Genomic DNA, 23,878 nt, shown 5'->3' with positions numbered 1-23,878 from the left:
GGGGTGCGGCCGGTGCCACGTCACATAGATTACCCTATCATAGAGCGCCGCGTGGAGTTTATTTTTTTTAGAGTAAATTGCGTCTATAGTACATTAACTTGGTATGTGGGTGCGATCTAGTGAAAAACTTAAAAAATAAGCATATATGTGCAACAACTTGGCTAGTGCGTGCATTTTGGTTAAAAGATCAGTATTCCACACCATACTTTTTATGCCATATAAAAAAGCAGCCACTTATTCCATCTCGACAAGGATCTACATGTATTATGTATTGCTTTTAATTTGTTAGTTATAATAATAATAAAATAATTCTATCGATTTGAAACCGAAAGATATATGATTATCAAAAGTAAGTGCATGCAAATAAGCATAATTTCCGAGCGATTCGATTAATCAACATATTCATTATCTTGGGCTATGAACATGGCAAAACACAAAATTGAATCCATGAGCTAATGATCTAGCAGTTAAGCTTATAATACCAGGATTAATCAAAAGGTACGTATCAATGTTTTTACTAAAATGCACGTGATTGTCAGTTTATGTACTACTCTACTTATTTTTCAAGTTCTTGCACTAAATCGCACGCATCTACTAAGTTATCGTACTGTGGGTGTAATTTACTCTTTTTTTAAAAAAAACTTTGAAATGGTAGTTTATTTTTGTAAATCTTTTTAAAATAAATATATTAAAAAAAATCCACGTGATCTCCAGATTCTCCACAGCAGGAAGAGCCACGAAGCGTTGGGCCGCGAGCGCAGAAATTTGCTTGGGAAGGGGAGATGGGCCGGCCCGGTGCTGCTGATGACGTGGCTTTCATTTGGGCTGCACCGCTCGTCGGCGTCGTGGGCGATGTAACCTCGGGGCGGCGAGCCGCCGCCGGAGATGACCAGACTCACGGCGGCGGCGGGGGATCTCTCTCTCTCTCTCTCTCTCTCTCTCTCCCAGTGGTAAGGTCTCGTCGTCTTACGCTTTTTGGTCTCTCTGTTCTTGTACGTTTTGGGGATCAACATCTCGTCGAAGAATATATATATATCTCCGTGTGTGCCTGCAAAAAACTGAAGATTCCGGTAGAAATCAGCGCAAATATTTGGGGGGATGCAACCTGCCCTGCATTTGATTGCTCGTCCTCCACCATCGTTCACCTTGGCCGGCGTTTGTCACCTGGCAAGAGCTGGTAGTAGCTTACCTGGGATTAGGGGCGCACGAGGTCGGCCACCATATTGTTCGTTTGCAACTTTTTTTTAGATAAAGGATTTATATAAACCCCGGCTTCTACATCCCGAAGAATGTACACTGCCAATCAAGTCCATACAAGAGCACTAAGGCTCCTCCCATTACATGGGTTACAAAACATACTTAAAAGTAACATAAGAAGTACCAAGTTCAACTAATATGCCAGCTAACAAGACAACCAAGCAAACTCAACAAACAAGCTTAAACAACAGTGTAAGCTTCAATTCTCCCTCTGAAATTCCAGCCATAATTAGAGAAGAATTCTAAGACCCTCATCTCTAACACCTTGCAATAATTTTTCAACATGTTGCCATCCTCTTCCTTAAGCAACAAAGACCAAAGTCTTGCCCAGTGTGTCCCTCTGAAAATTACCTGCATAAAAGAGTAAGTACATGGTCCATTAAAAACCACATCATTCCTATTTAACCACACCGCCCAGCACAACGCCGCTATGCCCACAAAAACTTGATTTTTTAGCCTAATGTTAACACCACTTAGCCAACTACCAAGTAAATGAGACATATTGTGCGGTGGGCAGATGCCAAAAGTGAAATGTACTGCGCTCCACACATATCTTACCATGGGGCAATCAAAGAAGAGGTATTGTATTGTCTCATGAGACCTACAAAAGCAACATCTAAGGCTACCTTTCCACCTCCTCTTAGCTAAATTATCCTTGGTTAAAATGACCCCCTCTTTTAAATACCACAAGAAGATCTTTATTTTCAACGGAAGTCTTAGCTTCCAAATAAAAGATTGCCTTGGTATCACATTTCCAAACATGAGTTTTTTATACATCGAGTTGACTGTGAAAGTTCCATTTTTACTAGCATCCCAAGTAAACCTATCCTTTTGCCCTCTAAGGTTTATATCAACCACGTTAGCTACAATCTCATGCCATGCTTTCAAATTATCTCCTATTATGGCTCTCCTAAAGGAGACGTTCAAAGGAACCCTCTCCAACACCTTAGCCACCACCACATTCTTATTTCTTACAAGATTGTACAACGATGGGTATATTTTCTCTAAAGATTGGTTTCCAAGCCAACAGTCTTCCCAAAATCTGATTTGTAAACCATCCTGAAGTTTAAACGAGCCAAAAGAGCTAAAGGTATCCTTCACTCCCATTAGACCTGTCCAAAAGTGGGAGTCCCCCCTTTGCTTTTGGACCTGCATTATAGTCTTCTTGGCAAGATATTTTTTCCTCAATAAGTTTTGCCAGACAAGTTTTGCCAGACCCCCTCTTCATTAATCAACTTAAATAACCACTTACTCAACAAGCACTTATTTTGAACCTCAAGATTCTGAATCCCTAAGCCCCCACATTCCTTGGGTTTACATAGAACACTCCATCTAGCCAATCTGTACTTCTTCTTGTGTTCATCACTTTGCCAAAAAAATCTGGATCTATAATAGTCCAGCTTTTTGATTATGCCTTTAGGCACTTCAAAGAAGGATAACATATACATTGCAAGGCTGCTCAACACTGAGTTGATGAGCACGAGACGACCTCCAACCGAAAGTAGCTTGCCTTTCCAACTACCTAATCTTTTCTGAAATCTTTCTTCTACTTCCTTCCAATCTTTATTAGACAACTTTCTGTAATGCATCGGGAGGCCCAAGTACTTTAGTGTATATGAACCAGTTTTGCACCCAAAGAGGAGAGCATACTCTCTTTCAACCTCTATAGCTTTGCCAAAACACAACAATTCACTCTTATGAAAATTAATCTTCAAGCCAGATAACCTTTCGAAAGCACTTAGTACAAGTTTAAGATTTTTAGCATCCTCTAGGTCATGCTCCATAAAAAGTATCGTGTCATCTGCGTATTGAAGAATGGAAAGACCATCGTCTACTAAATGTGGAATCACTCCATGAATCTTACCATGCTCGCTTGTTCTCTGAATTAACACTGCCAGCATGTCTGCCACCAAGTTGAAAAGTAAAGGGGAGAGGGGATCCCCCTGCCTCAGTCCCTTTTTTGTTTGAAAGAAGTTTCCTATCTCATCATTAACTTTCACCGCTACACTGCCACCTCTTACCACTTGATCAATCCACTTACACCACCTAGGCTCAAAGCCCTTCATTCTTAAAGTTTGTTGTAGAAACTTCCAATCAACCTTATCATAGGCTTTCTCAAAATCAAGCTTAAGAATAACACCATCCTTCTTTCTTTTATGCATCTCATGTAAGGTCTCATGTAAAATTATAGCTCCTTCCATAATGTTCCTACCCTTTAAAAAAGCTGTCTGAGAAGGCTTTATGATTTTTTGGGCTACCAACGCAATCCTATTTGCCAAGACTTTTGTGAATATTTTGAAACTTACATTCAACAGACAGATTGGTCTATACTGTTCGTTTGCAACTAGAGAAGATCGATCAATTTCCTGGTGCGTAAGACTGAAAAAACTACTAATATCATGTATTTTTGCTACATCTTTCCAATCTTTATGGTTAGTACAGGACATTATCCAATCCAGTGACATTTTTTTTTGCCGGGTCAGCCAAAGGTTGTCCGACCAATCTCATTAAGATTTAAAGAGGAGAAAACATTTGTTAGTTACAACCAATCCAGTGATATCTCCAGCCAGATGGGTGGTTAGTAGTTTTTATTTGACAAGATGCATCCAGTAGATGATGCAGAACTGTGGGACAAAAAAAATATCATAGGGATTATGGCTATCTAGTAAATGATGCGAATATAATTGTTGAAAAATCGAAAGTAGTAATTAGACCGCTTGGTTGAAAAGCCTAGGGGGATGAGCTTCAAAAGAATATGGGAAAGGGAAGTCGTAGGTTTAAACATTGCTATAGGCTAAGCAATGGTACCTGCTGTGTTGATTTCACTAATTAACATTTCAATATAGATCCACAATGTAGCTTACATTTACGTCTGACAATCTTATGCACAAGAAAGGTAAAAATAACCCTATCGATTAAATAGAATCATTTGATTGTGAAAATATTATTCTGCAATAGAACAAGAGCTTCCGGCAATAGCTTGCAGTAGTCTTGGCATTGGAGGTGTGTCAAGTTCAAATATTCCCTCGAGAATTTGAACCACTTCACCCATAGTAGGTCGGTCGAACTCATTATCTTGAATACACCAACAAGCAACCTTGCAAACTCTCTCAACCTCTGTTAAGTTGGCGTCGCCATGTAAGTTGGGATCTATCAAGCTTTCTACATCTCCCTCCAGAAGCTTATGCGCGACTTTCACTGGGAAATAAACATCTTTGTCACCACCAGTGATACATCCTCCATTTGAATTCCTCCTTCCTGAAACAATTTCCAACAAAACCATCCCATAGCTATAAACATCAACTTTTGGTGTGATAGGCACTCCACTAATCCATTCAGGTGCAAGATATCCTATAGTTCCTCTCATTGTAGTCAAAACTCGACTAAAATCTCTTCCTAGAAACTTTGCCATTCCAAAGTCTGCAATTTTGGGAGTGAATGATTCACTGAGAAGTATGTTTTGAGGTTTAACATCACAGTGTATAATGCAGTCGCGGCAGCTGTCATGCAAATAAGATAGTCCTCTAGCAACTCCAATAGCTATTTGATGCCTAGTATCCCAATTCAAAATTTTAATATCAGTTGGGAATAGATGAACATCAAGGGAACGATTTGGCATGTGTTCATAAACAAGCAGTTTACTATCATTGTCACAACAGAAGCCAATTAGTTTTATTAAATTTATATGTTGGATTAGTCCAATCGAGCTCACTTCTGCTCTGAATTGTTTTTCTCCTTGATGTGCACCAGCAAGCTTTTTCACTGCTATAGTTCTTGAGTCATGGAGAAATCCCTTGAATACAGAACCAAACCCACCTTCCCCCAGCTTTTCTGAGAAGTTTTTAGTCGCATGCTGCAGATCAATATATCTAAACGCAACAATTCCACTCTCACCTTCAACATTGTTTGATGTGCAATTATACCTCTTACTTTTGTTCCACCAAATCACTAGTGCGATTGCCAGCATAAACAGAGCAGCGAAGCTTAGACCAAGGGCAATTGCAATGATCAATCCTCTTCTGTTCTTTTTCTGGCTTTGCTCCTCTCTTGAAGCAAGGCGAATGTAAAGGGTCCCTCCATTAGTATCAGTTATGCCATCACACTGCTGCTGTTTTACATCGAACAACTCAGCATGCCAGACCAAGCAGCCACCATTGCCATAAGAATATGCAGTGCAAGAGCAATTACTTAGGCAAACTAGGGCGCATTTATCTGCATTTGTAGCAGCTTCAATGCTGTAGCCATTTTGAGGCAATCTAACACATGGCATAGAATGGAACTTGTCAGTCAAACTTGATGCGGTTTTGTTGCTAGCACAGTCTAATGGAGTATTTCTCATGCACCCATCTGTCCGATCATCTAATTCCCAATCCTTTGGTGATTTTATGGAGAAACCTTTCATGCACTTGCAGAACCCAAGTTCATTATCGTTACAGATTGTGAAAGGTCCACAAACAGCAAATACATCACATTGAACTTTGGGTTGTGCATAGGTCATTACCCAATCTTGTGAGCCCTCAAGCCAAACAAATGTCTTTGTTCGACCTGAGACATCCAAGAAATGATGGAAAACCACTGTCTCATCTAGTAAGCTATATGTGAAGTACTTCTCTTGATCATTGTCGACAAATGTAAAATTTACTATAAAGGGTCCTGCCATCTCTGGAATTGAGGGAAAGTATTGGCCATTCCATACCCCGCTAGTCAAATATGGTGTGGATGAGTTCAACAGTGTAAAGATGTATTGATTCGCACCACTTGGATCTAACTCAACACTGTATTTGCCAGGAGCTAGGTCAATTGAATTCTTCCTAGAAACCAGACGGCTATTGAGACCACTGATCTTGCTCCAACCAAGTTTTGCACCAGGGAGGAAAGTATGTGTTGGGTAGTCAAAGCTTTGCCACAGCGCATCGGATGAATTCAAGAAATTCTGTAGGACGAGGTTTCCGCTGTTCAATAGCATGGCAACTGTGTCGTTAGTTGTGATATTTATTCGGGTAGACCAAACGATGGATCTGTTGGATCGATCTAAGATGACGAGCCCGCCATCGCCAGAGATCGTGAGCTCTGAATTGTTGGGGTCTGTGACTGGGTTATCACCGTTTGCCACCCATACTGGAGTTAGCTTGGGGATTTTGTTGTACCATATGCCTAGGTACCAATTTAGGGTGTTATGAGAGGACTTACTGCCAGTCTGGAAGAAGCCGAGCGCGAACTTGCCGTTGCTGGATATGAGCTTGCCGTTTCCAAAGAGCGCTTGCGCAGGTGTCATGGTGTCCATGGCAGCACAAGATGCAGAGATGTGTAGTGACAAGAGTAATAATCCAAGAAGGGTGAGGGCGAGAGGCATTCTGAACGAGAAATTGGGATGGATGGATGCAGAGTGTTGGTTAGGAATGAGAACTGCAGAGCCACAGCTCCTCCCCTTTATATTTTGTTTGTGCTCAGTTTGCTTGGGATGCCAATTTTAGACTCCATTACCTGCTACAAATGGGTAAGTTTGGTCAATGAATCTGTTCGTTTGTCACCTGTATGACTACGTAACTGTGAATGCATGCTGCAGGACAGATAGAAAAACATCATTTTCATACAATCGTAGTGATCAATTTATAACTAACCACTGCACTTTATTTTTTTTTTCAGAGATCGTTTTCTTGCCCTGTCAGCCGTGTGAGCCATGAAGTAGCTCCCTCAAATGTGAAAGAGAATGGAATCGTAACTGGGGTGGCACAGGTGTGTTGAAAAAGAAAAAAAAAAGAATGCTTGATCGGCCTTGGAAATAATGGAGACAAATAATGAAAAATGCCTTGACTTGGTCATGCCGTTTAGTGCTTAATCACGAGTACTCAAAGCTGGTACTGACCATCTGATTGAATTGACCTGCTCACGATAGGCAACTCCATCTTTTAGGCTTAGTTCGTTTAAATTAGTGCTAGATTGTTGAAAAGGGATATTTGCTACACAATTTAAAAATACTTTTTTTTCAAAAAAAAGAACTTTATTCCACTGTATTTTTTAAGTTTATTTATTAAAATATTTAATCTATCACTATAATCAAGTAATAATGCGGGGCAACCATCTACTCAACAATCTGTTTTAAACCGAGCCTTTGCCAGGCTACTTCAGTAGTTTTATTGAGCTCGTTGCTGCTGAGAGTTTGGTATGCAGCTCGACCTTTATCAGCCGAGAGTTTGAGTTTTACTTCTTCGCATCCTGCAAAATTCTGTCATGTTGAAATATGCTGCAACTCTAACGATTTCGTTTACAACCCTCTTTATTAAGTAGTACTTTTGAAGAGATTGATGCAGACTGTATATATATTGTATAAATTAACTATTAAGTTGACTATAGATAATTTAAAGCCAGCGGTTGGCTATACTATTAAACTTGCTCTTAGTGAGGTCAAACAACGCGGGTGCAACGCGGGTGCAGACACCGCATCACAGTTTTTTTAGCTCGCGGAATTGTAGGACTTTTCAAAAGTCTAAACAGATTCTCAGTCCGTATTTTACCGTATTTTAATGTATAATGTCATTGACTTTTTATATACGTTTGACCATTCATCTTATTAAAAAAATTATGTAATTATTATTTATTTTATTGTGACTTGTTTTATCATTAAATGTTATCTCTGTAAGCATGGTGTCTAAACATTAATGTACCAAAATAATATTTCTTTCCTTTCTCTCGTATCCATGCAACAATTCTTTTTTTTTTACTAATTGCTAAGAGGGCTTAGATAGCAACCATATTTTTATTTTCATCCCCTCTTTTTCTTCCATGTAATCAAATTTTACTTACATGATAATAGAGAGAGAGTTTACTTATAAAGATCATTGTACCTGGCCTAAGCAATATAATTGAAGAGTCACATTCTAGCGTAGGCCACACCCAATTAAGACTTTAGAGTAAGGATGAAAATATCAGGAAAGGGTTACTATTTTCTTGAACAATACAAACCAAACGGTAGAGCCAGAAACGAAAATGATACCGATTCTACCGTAATATCGGAAAATATCATGAACGAAGCTACTCCCTTTGTCCCAATATGATCATCCACTAAACAAAAGGACACCTAGACCAAGAATATCAAAACATTCATCATTTATAAATTAATTATCATTCAAGCATACATGCATGCAGGGCATTACGCGATGCACATTTACTTTTTTCACAAATAAATAAAGAGATTTTATTAGATGATGATCATTTTGAGAAAACTAATGATCAAACTAGGATGGGGAAGTATTAGAATAGGGCATCGGAAACACCGTATCACAATAACAAGGAAGTTTCTATCAAGTTTGCATTATAAATTTACATCATATACACAACTACTATTGACGATTTAAAGCACAAACTAACTAATAACATGGAGCGCAGCTAGGGATGAAAAGAGGACTGACCTGCGAACTTATATGTCAACCCGTGGGCCTATTATGGTCCGACTTACCACGTAGAGATGCAAGTGGGTCGATCCATAAAATTATTTACACCCTCAATTCCAAAATATAAGGCACAACCAACCTTAACCCGAAGTCCAAGAAATAATTAATATCACATCATTGTCATAAATCACCCCAACTAGTACAATACATGCAACCAATAGAATTAAAATCTTGTGAGTGTAGGATTTAAAATAATAATAATTTATGGGAGAGAATGTGCTAATTAATTACATGCATGCATGCACGCCTTATATTATGAAACAACTTTAAAAAGTAGTTGTGCCTTAGAGCAAGGCTAATAATACAACCGACCTGCTAGCTATAAGGACATTTGTAGCCTTCTCTCAGCCTACCTATATAATAGTTAGCTTGTCACAATTAATACAGGACCCACTTGTCTCTCTCACAGAGTTTTTGGTTCTTGTGTCCAAGCCGGCTGTAAGTTTATAGCCCGCTTCTCCTCTCTCTCCTCTCTTCTTTCCTCCAACTCAGCATTTAGCCGACTTATAGCCTACTATTATACTTGCTCTTATATTTTAGAACGGAGAAAGTATAAATCAAATTAATAGGTAACCCACGAGTCAATTCTAGAGTTACGTATTAATTTTACCTCTCCAACTCTCCAAGCGCAGCATGTGTTTTATCGGGCATTCGGGCATTATGTATCGCTGGACCTGTCGCGGCATTGTCCCGTTGTCCGTAAGTTAGGTGGGCTGTGGTGGGCTTCTTCGGCCACGGTGATGAAGACGATGGGCCTGCAGCCTCGGACGAGTCGTGAAATCCTCCTCCTCTGCGCGCGGGGCGAGCGGCGAGCGGCGAGCAGCGCCAGTCCGCCGACCGCCGTCGCCGCCGACGGAGATGGGGCAGATGTGCGACGGAGCATCTCCCTCCGCGGTACGGTCTCGCCGCCGCTACGTCTCCTTTGTACCAGTTGTTTCTTCGATTTGGGGGAAAGCATATTTTGTTATTCCACAAAATGTTAGCAGATGCGCCGCTGAGGACGATGCGAATCGCTCGAGATACTGAGGGATCCTTGGGGGCTAGCCCGGATGCTCGCAAGCGTGAGATTTGTGGGATGCGTCGTGCTCTCCGGTAGATTATTCGATTGGAAACCGTCGCCATTTTGTTGTTCGTTAAAAGGAAAAATAGATTTGAACATATTAGGTTTTTCTTTTCCTACTATTTTTGTCAGTACTTTGTTCGAGGGAAAGAATGCTGTATTTATGGTTCATCGTTCACTGAACAAGCGAATCGTAAGATTGGCAGTGTTAACTTCGTTGGGCATTTGGGCCTAACTCATAGTACAGTAATACTATAGTCTTACTGGAAACAAACAAGACACCAGTTCATACCATTGAGCTTGCTCTGATCTATCTTTGTACCAGGGAGAAAGTTACTTGTCAGGTGCTCAAAGCAGCGCTACAGATGGTTTTGATTTCTACAGTGAATGGAAGGCATTTGTGCTATTTGATTTCTACAGTCGCAATGGAAGGCTTCTTGTTGTGTATTGTTTTTTTTCATATATCCCATGCAGTGTGTCATTGGATTGGATGCCATTTCACGATGAACAGAATTGAAGTAAGCATGATGAGAGATGCAGCCTTCTCTATCCAGTTTATGTACTAAGAGAAAATTTAATTATAACAATACATATACTAAAATATATTCAGGGTTCAGACTTCAGACAACTACTGAAGGGAACCTCTCAGGTTTACATCAAACCTATCTTCATGTCAAGAGTTAATTGGCTGGTGCACTGCTTGTTGTAAAGCTTATTCTGTCCAGGTACCCATCAACTAGCTCTACATATGAAAAAAAAATCCAGCTAGGAATGTTGATGTGTCAACTTCTTTTGAAGCTTCTTGCAGTTACCTTGCTTCTTGTGACGACTTGTGAGGCTTGGCACATGCACACAACAACTACTTGTGAAGCTAATCCAACTCTACTTAGCTGGTTATTACCATCGACTTGCCTTGACCTGTTCACCAAAGGTAACTTTTGGTTTAGCAGCGGCAGTTCTATTCTTCTATTATGTTCTGTTATTTACTCATCTTGGCACTTATCTTTCTCAGATCAATAGTTTTGATGGAAACTGATGCAGTATACAGTTTGCCTTTGGCAGATGGAATGGCCTATAAATCGCAACTAACTGCAGCAGCAGCAACAACTGTAGATGAAGAAAGAGAGACAATCAAACATGCTCATCCGTTATCTTCCTTCAGTGATTGGTAACACACACCCCAACTTTTAAATTCCTTGCAGTTAAGGTAGTTAGTGTTAGGATTTGCGCGTAATTCTGGCTTACAAAGTTCTTGTGTTATAGTTGTAGAATGTGGCTATCCTTGAAAATACAAGTTGCAGCTTAGCAGCCAGGCTTCTCCTTTTTGTTTGCCAGTGAACAATTTAGCCTTGTATTTATAGGCCATATATAGGCCATGTTTGCAACTTTGCATAATATGAGCAGCATAGTTGTCAGGTTGTCACACATTTGCCAATGTTAGGCTCAACAATATACTCTCTCAACTGACAAGGCAATTGCGCCTGCGTGTCCGGAAACATCTCAATTGGCAACATGAAAAATGTATACGGTACACTAATACCTACAGATCTTACATAGACACAAAATATATTTTGTCTGGAAGGCTGGCACGATCTCCTGCTTGGGCACAGAGATCTTAATAACTACGAGTTTATTTAACATGATCTCTTAAAGACCTTAGATGTTATCCCTAATTTTCTAAAAAGGCAAGATGAATTATAATGTCCTGGTAGACTACTTTTAATTGTGAATCAGCATATAGATTTACACTGAATCAAAATATTGTGGTGTCACTGAATGTGAGTCTCCTGTGATAGCACTTAGTAGTCTTGGCAATGGAGGCATGTCGAGTTCAAGTAGACCCTCAAGGGCCTGTACCACCTCAGCCATTGTTGGTCGATCAAATTCGTTGTCTTGAATGCACCAACATGCAATTTTGCAAGCTCTTTCAACCTCCACTAGGTTCATGTCACCTTTCAAACTGGCATCCACAAGACTTCCGATGTCTCCATTGAGAAGTTTGCGTGCAACTTGCATGGGAAAAAAGAATGAATAATCACCATCCCTGAAACATTCATGACTTGAGTTCCTCCTTCCTGATATGATCTCAAACAAAACCATTCCATAGCTGTAAACATCTACTTTTGATGTAACAACTGTTCCACTAATCCATTCAGGAGCCATATATCCAATAGTTCCTCTCATTGTTGTCATTGCACGGCTAAATTCCCTCCCCAAAATCTTTGCCATTCCAAAATCTGCAATTTTAGGCACATAAGATGCATCGAGAAGTATATTCTCTGGCTTGATATCACAATGTATGATGCAATCCCGACAACTATTATGCAAGTAAGCAAGACCTCTTGCAACTCCAGTAGCTACTTGGTACCTAGTAGTCCAATCCAAAACTATATCATTAGCCTCGAACAAGCACACATCAAGGGAGCGGTTTGGCATGTATTCATACACAAGTAACCTGTTATCACCTTCACAACAAAACCCAATCAGTTTAACTAAGTTAATATGCTGGATGATTCCAATTGAATTCACTTCAGCCCTGAATTGCTTCTCTCCTTGATAGGCTCCATCGAGCCTTTTCACGGCTATGGTAGAGTTGCCTAGGTACCCCTTAAATACAGAACCAAAACTTCCTCCCCCCAACTTCTCTGAAAAGGCTTTAGTTGCCCGTTGCAAATTAATATATCGAAATGCAACGACCCCAATGCCACCCTCAGGCTTTTGCAATGTGCGAGTAAACCATTTCCCTTTTCTCCTCCAAAGTATCAGTAGAAGGATCATCAAAAACAAAGTGGCAGTGCTTGCACCAATGGCAAAACCACTTATATTTCTATTCTTCTTCTTTTCTGAACCTGGCAACTCTTTTGCAGCAAGGCGAATGTAAAGAACTCCCCCATTTCTGTCTGAAGAAGCATCAGATAGTTGCTTCACGTTATACAACTCATCATGCCAAATGGAGCAGCCATCTTTCCCATAGGAATATGCAGTACAGGAGCAGTTGCTCAAGCAAACCTGTGAGCATTCATCTCCACTGGTTGCAGCCTGCACATTTTCTGCATTGTGGGGTAACCTAATACTTTGCATAGGGTAGAACTTATCTGTGAGGCTTGTCCTGTCCTTGCTACTTCCACAACTTAATGGAGTATTCCTGATGCAACCTCCTGTTTGATCGTCAAGCTCCCAATCCTTCGGTGATCTTACGGAGAAGCCCTTCATACAGTCACAGAACAGATCCTTATTGTCGTCACAGATTGTGAAAGGTCCACAAACTGCATACACATCACAGTGAACTACAGGCTGCCTGTAATTCTTGAACCATTCTTGGTTTCCTTCCAACCACATACCCACAAAACCTATCCCAAAGACATCTAGTCCAGCGTGCACGATAGCCGTGTCATCATACAAGGTGTATGTGAAGTAGGCCTCTTTGTCATTGTGGACAAATGTGAAATTTGGCATGACATCGCCTATCATCTCTGGCGCTAGGCCGAAGTATCGACCGTTCCAGTCCCCACTGGACCAATACGCCACAGTTGAGTTCCATAGCAGATGACCCTCCCCATTGAGCCCTAACTCCAAGGAAAATATACCAGGAGCCTGATCAACCGAACTTTTCCTGGAAACAAGACGGCGGTTCATGCCGGTGACCTTGTCCCAGCCAATCTTTGCACCAGCGAAAAGTGTATCTGTTGGGTAGTCGAAGCTCTGCCAGAAAATGTTGGATGAGTTTGAGGAGCTTCGTAGGACAAGGTTGCCATTGTTCAGAAGCACGGCAATGGTGTCATTGGTTGTGATGTTGGCACGGGTAGACCATATGATGGATTTGGTGGCATGATCCAGGATGGCCAGGTTTCCATCACCGGAGATTGCGAGCTCCGGTGAAGTGGGGTCCACCACTGGATTCTCGCCATTGGCGGTCCACAACGGGGTTAGCTTGGAGACCTTGTTGAACCATATGCCAAGGTAGGAGTTGTGGTTGGTGTAGGAGGACTCATTACCTGGCTTGAAGAAGCCGAGGGCGAACTTACTGTTATTGGAGACAAGCCTGTCACTGCCGGCAAGTGAATGGCCGGGTGACACGGTATCCGTGGCGGCGGCGGAGCTCGCCGGAGTGTGCAGGGAGAGGAGCAGGAGGCCAAGAAGGACATGACAAGGGAGAAGCATGGGGAAGCAGAAGATGAACACGGGGGAAGAGTGGTGGAGAAGGAAAACTGAAGGAGGAATGGTTTGAAGCTAGCTTATACACAGCACGATGCTGCAAGCAGGTTGAGTTGCTGTTAAGAATTCAGACCATGGATTTAGTTCAGCTCGCAGAATCGCAGGTCAACGTGGTGTTGTGACTGTCTGAGCACACATCTCAATCAGTCGTAACCACTAACGATATTGTGTTTAACCTGAAACAAACCTCGAGAAGTATGATTGGTTATCATCAGTATAATAGTAATCTTTGTCATCTTGGTCAAACCTCAACGCTGGAGCGTTTGGACTCAGAAATGATCTGTGCCCAACTATTCGAGATCAAAATTGGTTGTTTATTCCTCTGCCAGCCATACGCAGGTGAGTAGGTGTATTCTTTATGTGAACTCTTTTTTCAAACCCTTGCGAAACACTGCAAGTTCCTTCCCATTTTCCCAACACCAATGCAGTGTACTCTACTTGCTCCAATTTTGTTTTTAATGGTTTCAGGTCCAAATGGAAAAGCTAGGAGACAGAAAATTTAGGCTAGACTTTGTAGTGGGCACTGATGAGATCAATTATTATATTCTTATCCAAAAGCAAATTTGTCTGATTTTGATCACAAATTTGGACCACTCGATCATGAGTTCATGACCAAGGGATGTAAAATATCAACTTCAATTAGCATCTTCGCCGACATCAGAAAACCCTTTCACACACGGAGTTGCACAGTGCAGAGCATGGGCCATGGCCAACAACAAAACAGAAGTCCAAGAAGGATGCGGAGGATTTGGAGAGGAGGCAAGAAGAAGTGAGGGAGTCAACGCAAACAGTCAAAAATGCAAGTATAGGCGTCAGAATTTTTTGAAACGAGACAAGCGTAGGAATTGACTGAATGACGCTCAGTGTGAGGTTGCAACTGTGCTAATGCTGGAACACCGAAATCTGTAGTTTGTGCAACTACCTGGTATAAACTATTTTTTTCTTTTACTTGAGATCAAGTTGTTTTTTCTTTCCTTCCACATGTATGTTGATTTTCTTTGAAACATCTGATTTGAAATATGAGTGCACATGACAATGTGTTTAGAGTGTTTAGCCATGCCTTAAGTATTTCCAGCCTCATCAAGTTCCTTACGCAAGTGTTATAATTGGCAGATTTGTGTGGCGTGATGCCAATGCTAGAACGTTTTACATATGCTCTGGAACAGTGTGAAAATGGACAGCACTGCAACGTGGTGTCGCTTATCATTGACTCTGGTAATTGAGTTTTTGCTGGTCGTCTGTACGGCTACGCATGCTGCAAGTAAAAATATTGTTCAACAGTGCTAAAGTGATTATCTACTTCGTAAAAAAACAAACCTAGACACGGATATAATATTTTCTGGTACAATAAACCTATCTAGATTCATTATAATGTCACATTCATGTTTAAGTTTGTCTCTTGTTTTTTTCATGGAGGGAGTACTCTACTTCAACAGTGATGTCGCCTTCTCAAGAATTCTTGCATTGCCGATTGGGCGAGTGATTGTGTGAACTATGAACTAGTAGTATACGTGAATCTACGTATATTAGCAAATCATACTTCATCCGTACCTAAATATTTGACGCCGTTGACTTTTTAAAACATATTTGACCGTTCATCTTATTTAAAAGCTTTTGTGAAATATGTAAAACTATATGTATATTTAATAATGAATCAAATGATATCAAAAGAATTAATAATTACTTAATTTTTTTTGAATAAGATGAACGGTCAAACATGTTTAAAAAAGTCAATGACGTCAGATATTTAGGGACGGAGAGTATATCAATAGGCGATAGATTTGCCGCTCAAAATAAAAAAAGGGTAAGTCTAAAAAAATAAATAAAAGAAGGGTGTGAAAGGGAGCAGAAAGCTGTGGCTGGGCTTGCACTGCAGCACACAGAAGCGTGTTAAAAAAACGGCCACAGTCAACCACCAAAACTATGGTGGCAGGAGATCAAAAAAAAAAAAACTATGGTGGCAAACAATGATTAGCAAATTAACTATTGCCTTAACAACATTAATACATTATCATGTCACGTCGTCGCGTAATCATGGGTACCCAATAAGTTTGGCACTGGCCTCCAAATCTCCTTGAGATCTCCATGTTTAGTGAGAGAGAGCATTTTGTCGTTGAGCTGAGCACAAATCGGCGCACTGAATGGGCGTTGAGCGTGGTTGATGGGCCTTCTTTACGTGTATTTTTATTGGGAATAAGTTCACTTCTGGTCCTTTATCTTTCAGTGCCATGTCAGTATCTTGTCATCTAAAACAACTTAGGCTGTGTTGATAAGAGAGGAAAAGAGAAGATCGAGAACTATATTAAATTTAAAAATAGATTAATATGATTTTTAAAGCAAATTTTTTGGTAGTTCGGAAGCGTACACGCGGCGAACGAGAGAAATCTTCATCAATCATCATATGCCGAACACAACCTTAATACTGTCTTTGGATTATATTCGTGCTGGCTTTAGAAGATGAGATATGCATTATAACCGGTTTTGCGGTTGACCGATACGATTGAAACTCGACTCGCTTAGATAAAGGATGTCAAGTGAACTTCTTCCTTTTTATTGGGCTGCACCGCTCATCGAAACGGGCCGTGGCTGGGTTTCCGATTGGTCCCCGCTCTTGGGCCTCACCACGCGGCACCACGGGACGGAAGGTCCATATCTCTCTCGCATTATCTTCGTCGTCTCCTTGGGTTGTGTGGCGGCCAGCCGTCGCCGTCTCGCCGCCGCGACCCTCGCCGGCACCGGCGGCCCCCGACGGAGATGGAGAGTAACGGGAGCGGAGCCTCTCCGCGGCTAAGGTATGGGTCTCGTCACCCCTCTTCTCAGTGCCCCTGCGAGTGTCGCTGTCGCCGATCGAGCGAATCGAGAGACGGATATAGCATGTTTGGGATGGCTAGGGTTCAACTTCCGGTAGAAATTAATTAGCGCTCTAGAGAGTAGAGATCACGAGATCAGGATTATGGTTCCACTTCGGACGGCATTAACCGCGGTTGTCGTTGGCCGAAGTTTATACCGTGCCCCGTGTTGTGATTAGCTAACCTATCTCTCAATCCTCCCCACTCAGCTCTGTGTATCACTCGCACGTTCTGATTTCTGAAGCGAGAATTTCAGATTGCTACAGTAACCTGACGAAACTGAAGAACAGAGGAATCGGAGTTTCAATGGCGAAAGGCTAGTCTGATCAACACCAGTAGGGTCTAACTCATTGCAATACACACCGATAGCTGGGTCTCTTGAGTTTTTCCAAGAAATAATATGATGGTTTAGGCCGGTGACCTTGTTCCATCCAAACTTTGCCCTAGGGAAATATGTATCTGTGGGATAGTCAAAGCTCCACCGAGAAACTTCTAAAGAGTTTGAAGGGTTTGTTAGGATGAGATTTATTTCCACTACTCAAGTGCGTAGCAATGGTGTTATTGGTAGTGATTTTAGCTTGGGTAGACCAAATGATGGTCTTTGCTGACTGGTTTAAGACAGCAAGATTACCATCCTGGAGATTGTTAGCTCCACTGCTGTGGGATCATCAATTGGCTTATCCCTGTCTGCAACCTATGCAGGACTTAGCTTGGGAACCTGATTGAACCATATTCCTAAGTACCACTTGCTATTTTTTTAGATGCTTTTCTACCAGTCTCTTAGAAGCCAAGTGCACACCTGCCAATTTTTGAGACGAGCTTGTCGGTTTCGTCAAATGCTTTCCCAACTGAGATGGTGTCTGTCATGGTAGAACTTTCTGTGATGCGTATACGTAGGAAGAATAATAGTAATATAAAAATGAGGAGAGCTATAGTTACAAACTGTAGGATTGGTGATCATTTCTCAGTTCTGCTTTCATTTATAGTAGGGAAATGAGGACAAAAGAAAAACTAGCAACTTGTATATAATGATGGAGAGCAAAATGGTATATAGTCGAAAGGGTCTGTACGGTGATGTAAGATCTTTTTGAAACATCCACGGCGTGTATAGAAATTTTAGGTGACGAATGACAGTGGCTTGACTTGACTAGAAAATGGAAAAAATATCCTGCCGTGGGGATAGTGGTGCAAAGGTCCTATTGGCCAAGACAAAAGATTCAACTTGCACAAGCTATCATATATTGTTAGTACTGATCTGAAAGAATCTTGAACAAATCTTTGGCACTATTGCAAGCTACAAGTACTGTATTGGCTGGGTGTGAAAACAGTCTTATTTCTTATGGCTTCCAATTTCCACGAATTTACATAAATATCAGCTAAATACCATGTACACACACATATCTATACCACTATCTAGCAAGGTTTGTAATGAAACTCTTGTATCTTAATACAATGATGTGCACATCTTTTGCATATTCTCAACAAAAAGGTTCTTGGGTTGTAGTTGCCAAATTAATGTGCCTACCCTTGAAAAAACAAGTTTCAGGCTAGCAGCCAGGCTTCTCCCTTTTGTTTGAGTGAACAATTATGCCTCGTATATATAGGTGATATATAGCCGATGTGTGCATAATTTGAACATAACTGTCAGGATGTCACACATTCGCCAATGTTAGGCTCAACAATCCACTCTGAACTGACAATTCAGTCGCGCCTGTGTTTTTCAAAAACATCATATGACAATTGTATGGGGGCACACTGATACCTACAGATCTTACATATCACAGAGACAACAGAAACCAAGTATATTTTGTTAGTAAGGCTGGTTCCTTCTCGGGTATAGAGATCTTAATTACATGTTACGACACTTAGTTCATTCAAATACAAGACATGATCTCTTAGAGATCTTACATCTTATGCCTACTTTTCTTAAAGGGCAAGATGATATATAATGTTCTGATACATAACTTGAAATTGGGAATCAGTATACAGATTTATAGTGAATCAAAATATTGTGTTGTCATCGAGTGTGATCCTCCTGTGATAGCATTTAGGGTGTGTTTGAGGAGAAGGGGATTGAGGAGATTGGGAAGATACGCAAAACGAGGTGAGCCATTAGCTCATGATTAATTGAGTATTAACTATTTTAAATTTCAAAAATGGATTAATATGATTTTTTAAAGCAACTTTCCTATAGAAAATTTTTAAAAAAACACACCGTTTAATAGTTTGTAAAGCGTGCGTGCGGAAAACGAGGTGCTTTCTCCCTCAATGTCGTCCAAACGAACGCTGCCTTAGTAGTCTTGGCAGTGGAGGCATGTTGAGCTCAAGTAGACCTTCAAGGGACTGTACCACCTCGGCCATTGTTGGCCGATCAAATTCGTGATCTTGAATGCACCAACATGCAATTTTGCAAGCTCTTTCAACCTCCATGAGGTTAACATCACCTTCCAAATTGGCATCCACAAGACATCCAATCTCTCCTTTGAGAAGCTTGCGTGCAACTTGCATGGGAAAGTAGAAGGAATAATCACCATCCATGAAATGTTCATGACTTCGGTTCCTCCTTCCTGATATGATTTCAAACAAAACCATCCCGTAGCTATAAACATCTACTTTGGATGTAACAACTGTTCCACTAATCCATTCAGGAGCTATGTATCCAATTGTTCCTCTCATTGTAGTCATAGCACGACTAAATTCTCTCCCCAACATCTTCGCCATTCCAAAATCTGCAATTTTAGGCATGTAAGACACATCAAGAAGTATATTCTCTGGCTTGATATCACAATGTATGATGCAATCCCGACAACTATCATGCAAATAGGCAAGGCCTCTGGCAACTCCAATGGCAATTTGGTACCTAGTAGTCCAATCCAAAACTATATCATTAGCCTCGAATAAACACACATCAAGGGAGCAGTTTGGCATGTATTCATACACAAGTAACCTATTATCACCTTCACAACAAAACCCAATCAGTTTAACTAAGTTAATATGTTGAATGATTCCAATTGAATTTACTTCAGCCCTGAATTGCTTCTCTCCTTGACGGGCTCCATCAAGCATTTTCTCTGCGATGGTAGAGTCGTTTAGGTACCCCATGAACACAGAACCAAAACTGCCTCCCCCCAACTTATTTGAAAAGTTTTTAGTTGCGCGTTGCAGATCAGTATATCGAAATGCAGTGATCCCAATACCATCCTCAGGCTTTTCCTGTGTGCAAGCAAACCATTTCCCTTTACTCTTCCAAACTATCAGTAGAAGGATCATCAAAAACAAAACGCCAATGCTCGCACCAATGGCAACACCAATTATTTTTCCACTCATCTTCCTTTGTGAATTTTGCAACTCTTTTGCAGCAAGTCGAATGTAAAGAACCCCCTCATCCCCATTTGGAGAAGCATCAGATAATTGCTTTACATTGTACAACTCATCATGCCAAATGGAGCAGCCACCATTCCCATAGGAATATGCAGTGCAAGAGCAGTTGCTCAAACAAACCTGTGAGCATTCTTCTCGACTGGTAGGAGCCTGCAAATTTTCTGCATTGTGAGGCAACCTAATGCTTTGCACAGGGTAGAACTTATCTGTGAGACCTGTCCTGTCCTTACCAGCACCACAACTTAAAGGAGTATTCCTCATGCACCCTCCTGTTCGATCATCAAGCTCCCAGTCCTTCGGTGATCTTATGGAGTAGCCTTTCATACAGTCGCAGAACGGATCCTTATTGTCATTGCAGATTGTGAAAGGTCCACAAATTGCATACACATCACAATTCACTACAGGCTGCCTGTAATAGATAAACCAGTCCTGCAATTCCTCCAACCATATGCCCACCAAACCTCTTCCATATACATCTATTCCAGCGTGCATCATCGTCGTCTCATCAGACAAGGTGTATATGAAGTAAGCCTCTTGGTCATTGTGGAAAAATGTGAAATTTGGCATGAAAGAGCCTGTCATCTCCGGCAATTGGCCAAAATAATGGCCTTTCCAGTCTCCGCTGGACCAATACGCCACGGTTGAGTTCCATAGCAAATGACCATCCCCATTGAGTCCTAACTCCAAGGAGTATATACCAGGAGCCTGATCAATCAAGTTCTTCAAATGACATATTGGCCGACATCAGGGAACCGTTTCACACAAGTTGCACAATAATGCAGTAGTGCATGGGCCATGACCATCAAAAAAGAAGTCAAGAAGAATGTGTGGAGGATTGGAGGAGAGGCAAGAAGTGAGGGAGTTAGCACAAGATTCAACAAAAAAGGGAAAGACTTTTTATCCTTCAAGGGATGTACCCTCATGGCTTGCATGCTATTCAAATAATTGTGAAAAAATATGAAAAAAATGATAACATAGATCAATGTGTGATATATAAGTTCACAAACATGCAAGTTTAAGTTCGACTTATACAAACTGTGTATAATTGTCAGTAGTACATGTACTAGTTAGAGTTTATTTTGTTATTTTCTTTTATACTTGCATAGGTTTTGGAGTAAGATATCATGTATTGATCTACACTGTCAAATATTTTTATAATTTTTTAATGACATGCAATGCCATGTAAAAGAGAAGAGGACATCCCTTTAGGAGACAAATATCCATCAACGAAAATGAATGCAAGTATAGGTGGGATTTCAACAAGCATAGGATTTAGGAAAAAAAAATGGTGGATATTGAATGCAAACTAGCTCGCATGCAGCCCGGCGCATGCAACGGAAATAGATTAAATGGAGGAGCCAAGTCGCTCATCGGCTTTGAAGCCTCTCATCACATGAGCTCAGATTGCATTGTGATCAGATTGCATCGGCATCTCTACTCTGCAGCCGCTGCCTCTGCCGCCTCTTTCATCCGCTGTCCGTGCGACGGCAAGAGAGTGTTGACAGCGGCTGCGAAGTAGAGATGCCGACTTGATCTGAGCTTGGGAGCCGATGAGTGACTCGGCTCCGTCCTATTTGTGATGTGCCTAGAATTGTGACGATAAAGACGTCCGATCCCGTGGTTGTACATGGGGCAATTAACTAGGGCGGGGCTGTACAGGAGCCTGTTTGCATCTGCTCTCCACTAAAATTTGTTTTCCTTAATGCTCGAATATCAAAATATGTAGTTTTAGTAGTAGCAGAATCGCGAGATTTATTGTCACACCCAGAAATTCTCGAACCAGAATTTCTAAGCTGAATGTGCATTAAATCCCTGTCCAGGACCAGCCAGGGTACACAAACGACAATTGTTGACATACAGACCCACGTCTTACAAAAATATAAAAGATTACAAATGCAACGGGAAAGATAAAAGTGAGTTAAACCGGGAAGCTTGACTTCAGCAGCGGGCGACTCCACTCCACAGGCAAACCTTGACGGCAGCGACGAAACCAACCTCTCTGAGACGGCTCCAACTGAGAAGAACTTCAACTCTGGTGTGGGGGAAAAGAGAGCAAGACTGAGTACTACCCACTGTACTCAGCAAGTCATACCGGAAGAGGAGGTATGATGTAGGATATAACCAAAGGAAGCTAGGGGTTCTTTTGCATAAAGCAGACATTTCAAAACAGTAGTTGAAAGCAGTAAAACAGCTGTAGTAATTAATCAATATTAACCAATCACTGTCCAACGCTACACCACGTTGCAACAGGCCCAACCAACCACCTGAACTACACCAGTTCATTAAGCTAAACTAGGAGTGAGACTAATCACGGTGAATCTGGTTGATCGCCCATAACCGCGGGCACGGCTATTCGAATAGTTTTACTCTGGCCAGAGGTGTACAACTGTACCCACAAGACACGATTCCACACATGTCGCCATGCCCCGAAGTATCACCATGATACTGCAAAGGGGGAAATCGTGACAAGACCCTCCACATAACCCTCCCCTAACCATCCACATCACGCTAAGGTTTCACCCCTACCCCCTCAAAAGGCAGTGGGCGGTCCCCTCTTGCGCCACGGTGAATCCGGCAGCTGGACAACCGAACATCTCGGCCGACCCAACTCCATCACGCCCACCCTCGCCACCGGTGCCTAGGAAAGGGTCGAGCTATACTTCAGATCAAGCAGTTACCCACTCCCGCTTGTGGTAAGCACGGTAAGTCTCCCAGGGTTTCCCGTGAACCGGTCCTTAACTGCCATGGGTGCGACCAGCAAAACCATGCACTCACAGCCCGCCATTCAGAATATTTTAATTAACTGACACCCTTGCGGTGGCACCAATCTAAAGCTATGCCAATAGTGAGAGTCTATGTAATAATGTGATCCCCATTTGTGTCCTAGTTGAACTAAGCATGGCTAAGCATTTCCTAAGCCAACATCTAGTCATTTTCATACCCAAGTTATCAATGGCATAAGGTAACCAATATGTGGCTGAGGAATAGGACCCATCCCACATTACATTGTAAAAGAATGCAACATTTAATAGAAATGCGGGATATTGGTAAATTGGGTACAATATGATCAAACGTATTGCATGACTTGCCTTGCTCTCGAACTGATGAGACCTCAGCAACGTCTTCGAGAAACCGCGGATTGACGAAACGGCCGAAACCTACGCGACAAACAAAGCACACAAGCAAAACATGCTATAAGACTACTGAAACAGGAAACAAAACCATTTTTAATGGATTCTTTGCATTTTTCTTGATTTACTGAGACTTGAATGGACTTAAATGGAGCTCGGATGAATTACTTATGAATTTTAGAAGATAAACTGTGTTTTTACTAATAAAGAAAAAGTCCTTAATTAATTATTGCGCAATAATACCCAGGGCTGACATCATCCAAGGGGGGGGGGCGGCGCCGACAGGCGGGGCCCACGTGTCAGCGGCTCAAAGGGGAGAGGAAGGGGGCGCCGGCATGTGGGCCCCACGGGCAGTGGCTAAAGGTGGCCGGTCTACCGTGGACCGGGACCACGCGGGTGGTCCACCGCCGGTCCGGATCGGCCGGGAGGCCGATCGGACGGCACGGCGGCGGCTAGGCACGGCTCGGCTCGGCTTCAAAACCGGCCGGCCGGCCATGGCAACCGGCGGCGACGCGCACGGTTTCGGCGGCGGTT

General features: G+C 41.7%; 3 protein-coding genes and 3 long non-coding RNA genes across 6 annotated transcripts; 3 read left to right on the top strand and 3 right to left on the bottom strand.

Moving 5' to 3' along the window:
* The first annotated feature begins 800 nt into the window (after positions 1-800).
* On the top strand, positions 801-7,125 carry LOC136356371 (uncharacterized). The gene is made up of 2 exons (XR_010741116.1): positions 801-950; positions 6,904-7,125. It is a non-coding gene; the product is annotated as an uncharacterized lncRNA (long non-coding RNA).
* On the bottom strand, positions 4,030-6,658 carry LOC107280541 (G-type lectin S-receptor-like serine/threonine-protein kinase At2g19130). The gene has a single exon (XM_015778706.3). It carries the CDS (start codon positions 6,608-6,610, stop codon positions 4,202-4,204), a length of 2,409 nt encoding a protein of 802 aa, XP_015634192.1. The 5' UTR covers positions 6,611-6,658; the 3' UTR covers positions 4,030-4,201.
* A 2,317-nt stretch (positions 7,126-9,442) lies between the features above and the next one.
* Positions 9,443-15,040, top strand: LOC107280812 (uncharacterized). Its single transcript, XR_010741115.1, has 6 exons — positions 9,443-9,602; positions 10,094-10,286; positions 10,379-10,493; positions 10,577-10,699; positions 10,817-10,936; positions 14,452-15,040. It is a non-coding gene; the product is annotated as an uncharacterized lncRNA (long non-coding RNA).
* Positions 11,257-13,978, bottom strand: LOC4335831 (G-type lectin S-receptor-like serine/threonine-protein kinase At2g19130). Its single transcript, XM_015781355.3, has one exon. The coding sequence runs from the start codon at positions 13,927-13,929 to the stop codon at positions 11,512-11,514; it is 2,418 nt and encodes an 805-aa protein (XP_015636841.1). The 5' UTR covers positions 13,930-13,978; the 3' UTR covers positions 11,257-11,511.
* A 1,625-nt stretch (positions 15,041-16,665) lies between the features above and the next one.
* On the top strand, positions 16,666-17,680 carry LOC9266284 (uncharacterized). The gene is made up of 2 exons (XR_001544891.3): positions 16,666-16,775; positions 17,089-17,680. It is a non-coding gene; the product is annotated as an uncharacterized lncRNA (long non-coding RNA).
* Positions 17,681-19,047: 1,367 nt separating this feature from the next.
* LOC107280640 (G-type lectin S-receptor-like serine/threonine-protein kinase At2g19130) lies at positions 19,048-21,449 on the bottom strand. The gene has a single exon (XM_066310144.1). It carries the CDS (start codon positions 20,793-20,795, stop codon positions 19,098-19,100), a length of 1,698 nt encoding a protein of 565 aa, XP_066166241.1. The 5' UTR covers positions 20,796-21,449; the 3' UTR covers positions 19,048-19,097.
* Positions 21,450-23,878: the final 2,429 nt, after the last annotated feature.

The sequence above is a fragment of the Oryza sativa genome, chromosome 4 (assembly GCF_034140825.1).
Source record: "Oryza sativa Japonica Group chromosome 4, ASM3414082v1".
NCBI lineage: Eukaryota > Viridiplantae > Streptophyta > Magnoliopsida > Poales > Poaceae > Oryza > Oryza sativa.
Note: the sequence above shows the minus strand (reverse complement) of the source record. Positions and strands in the feature narration are given on the sequence as shown.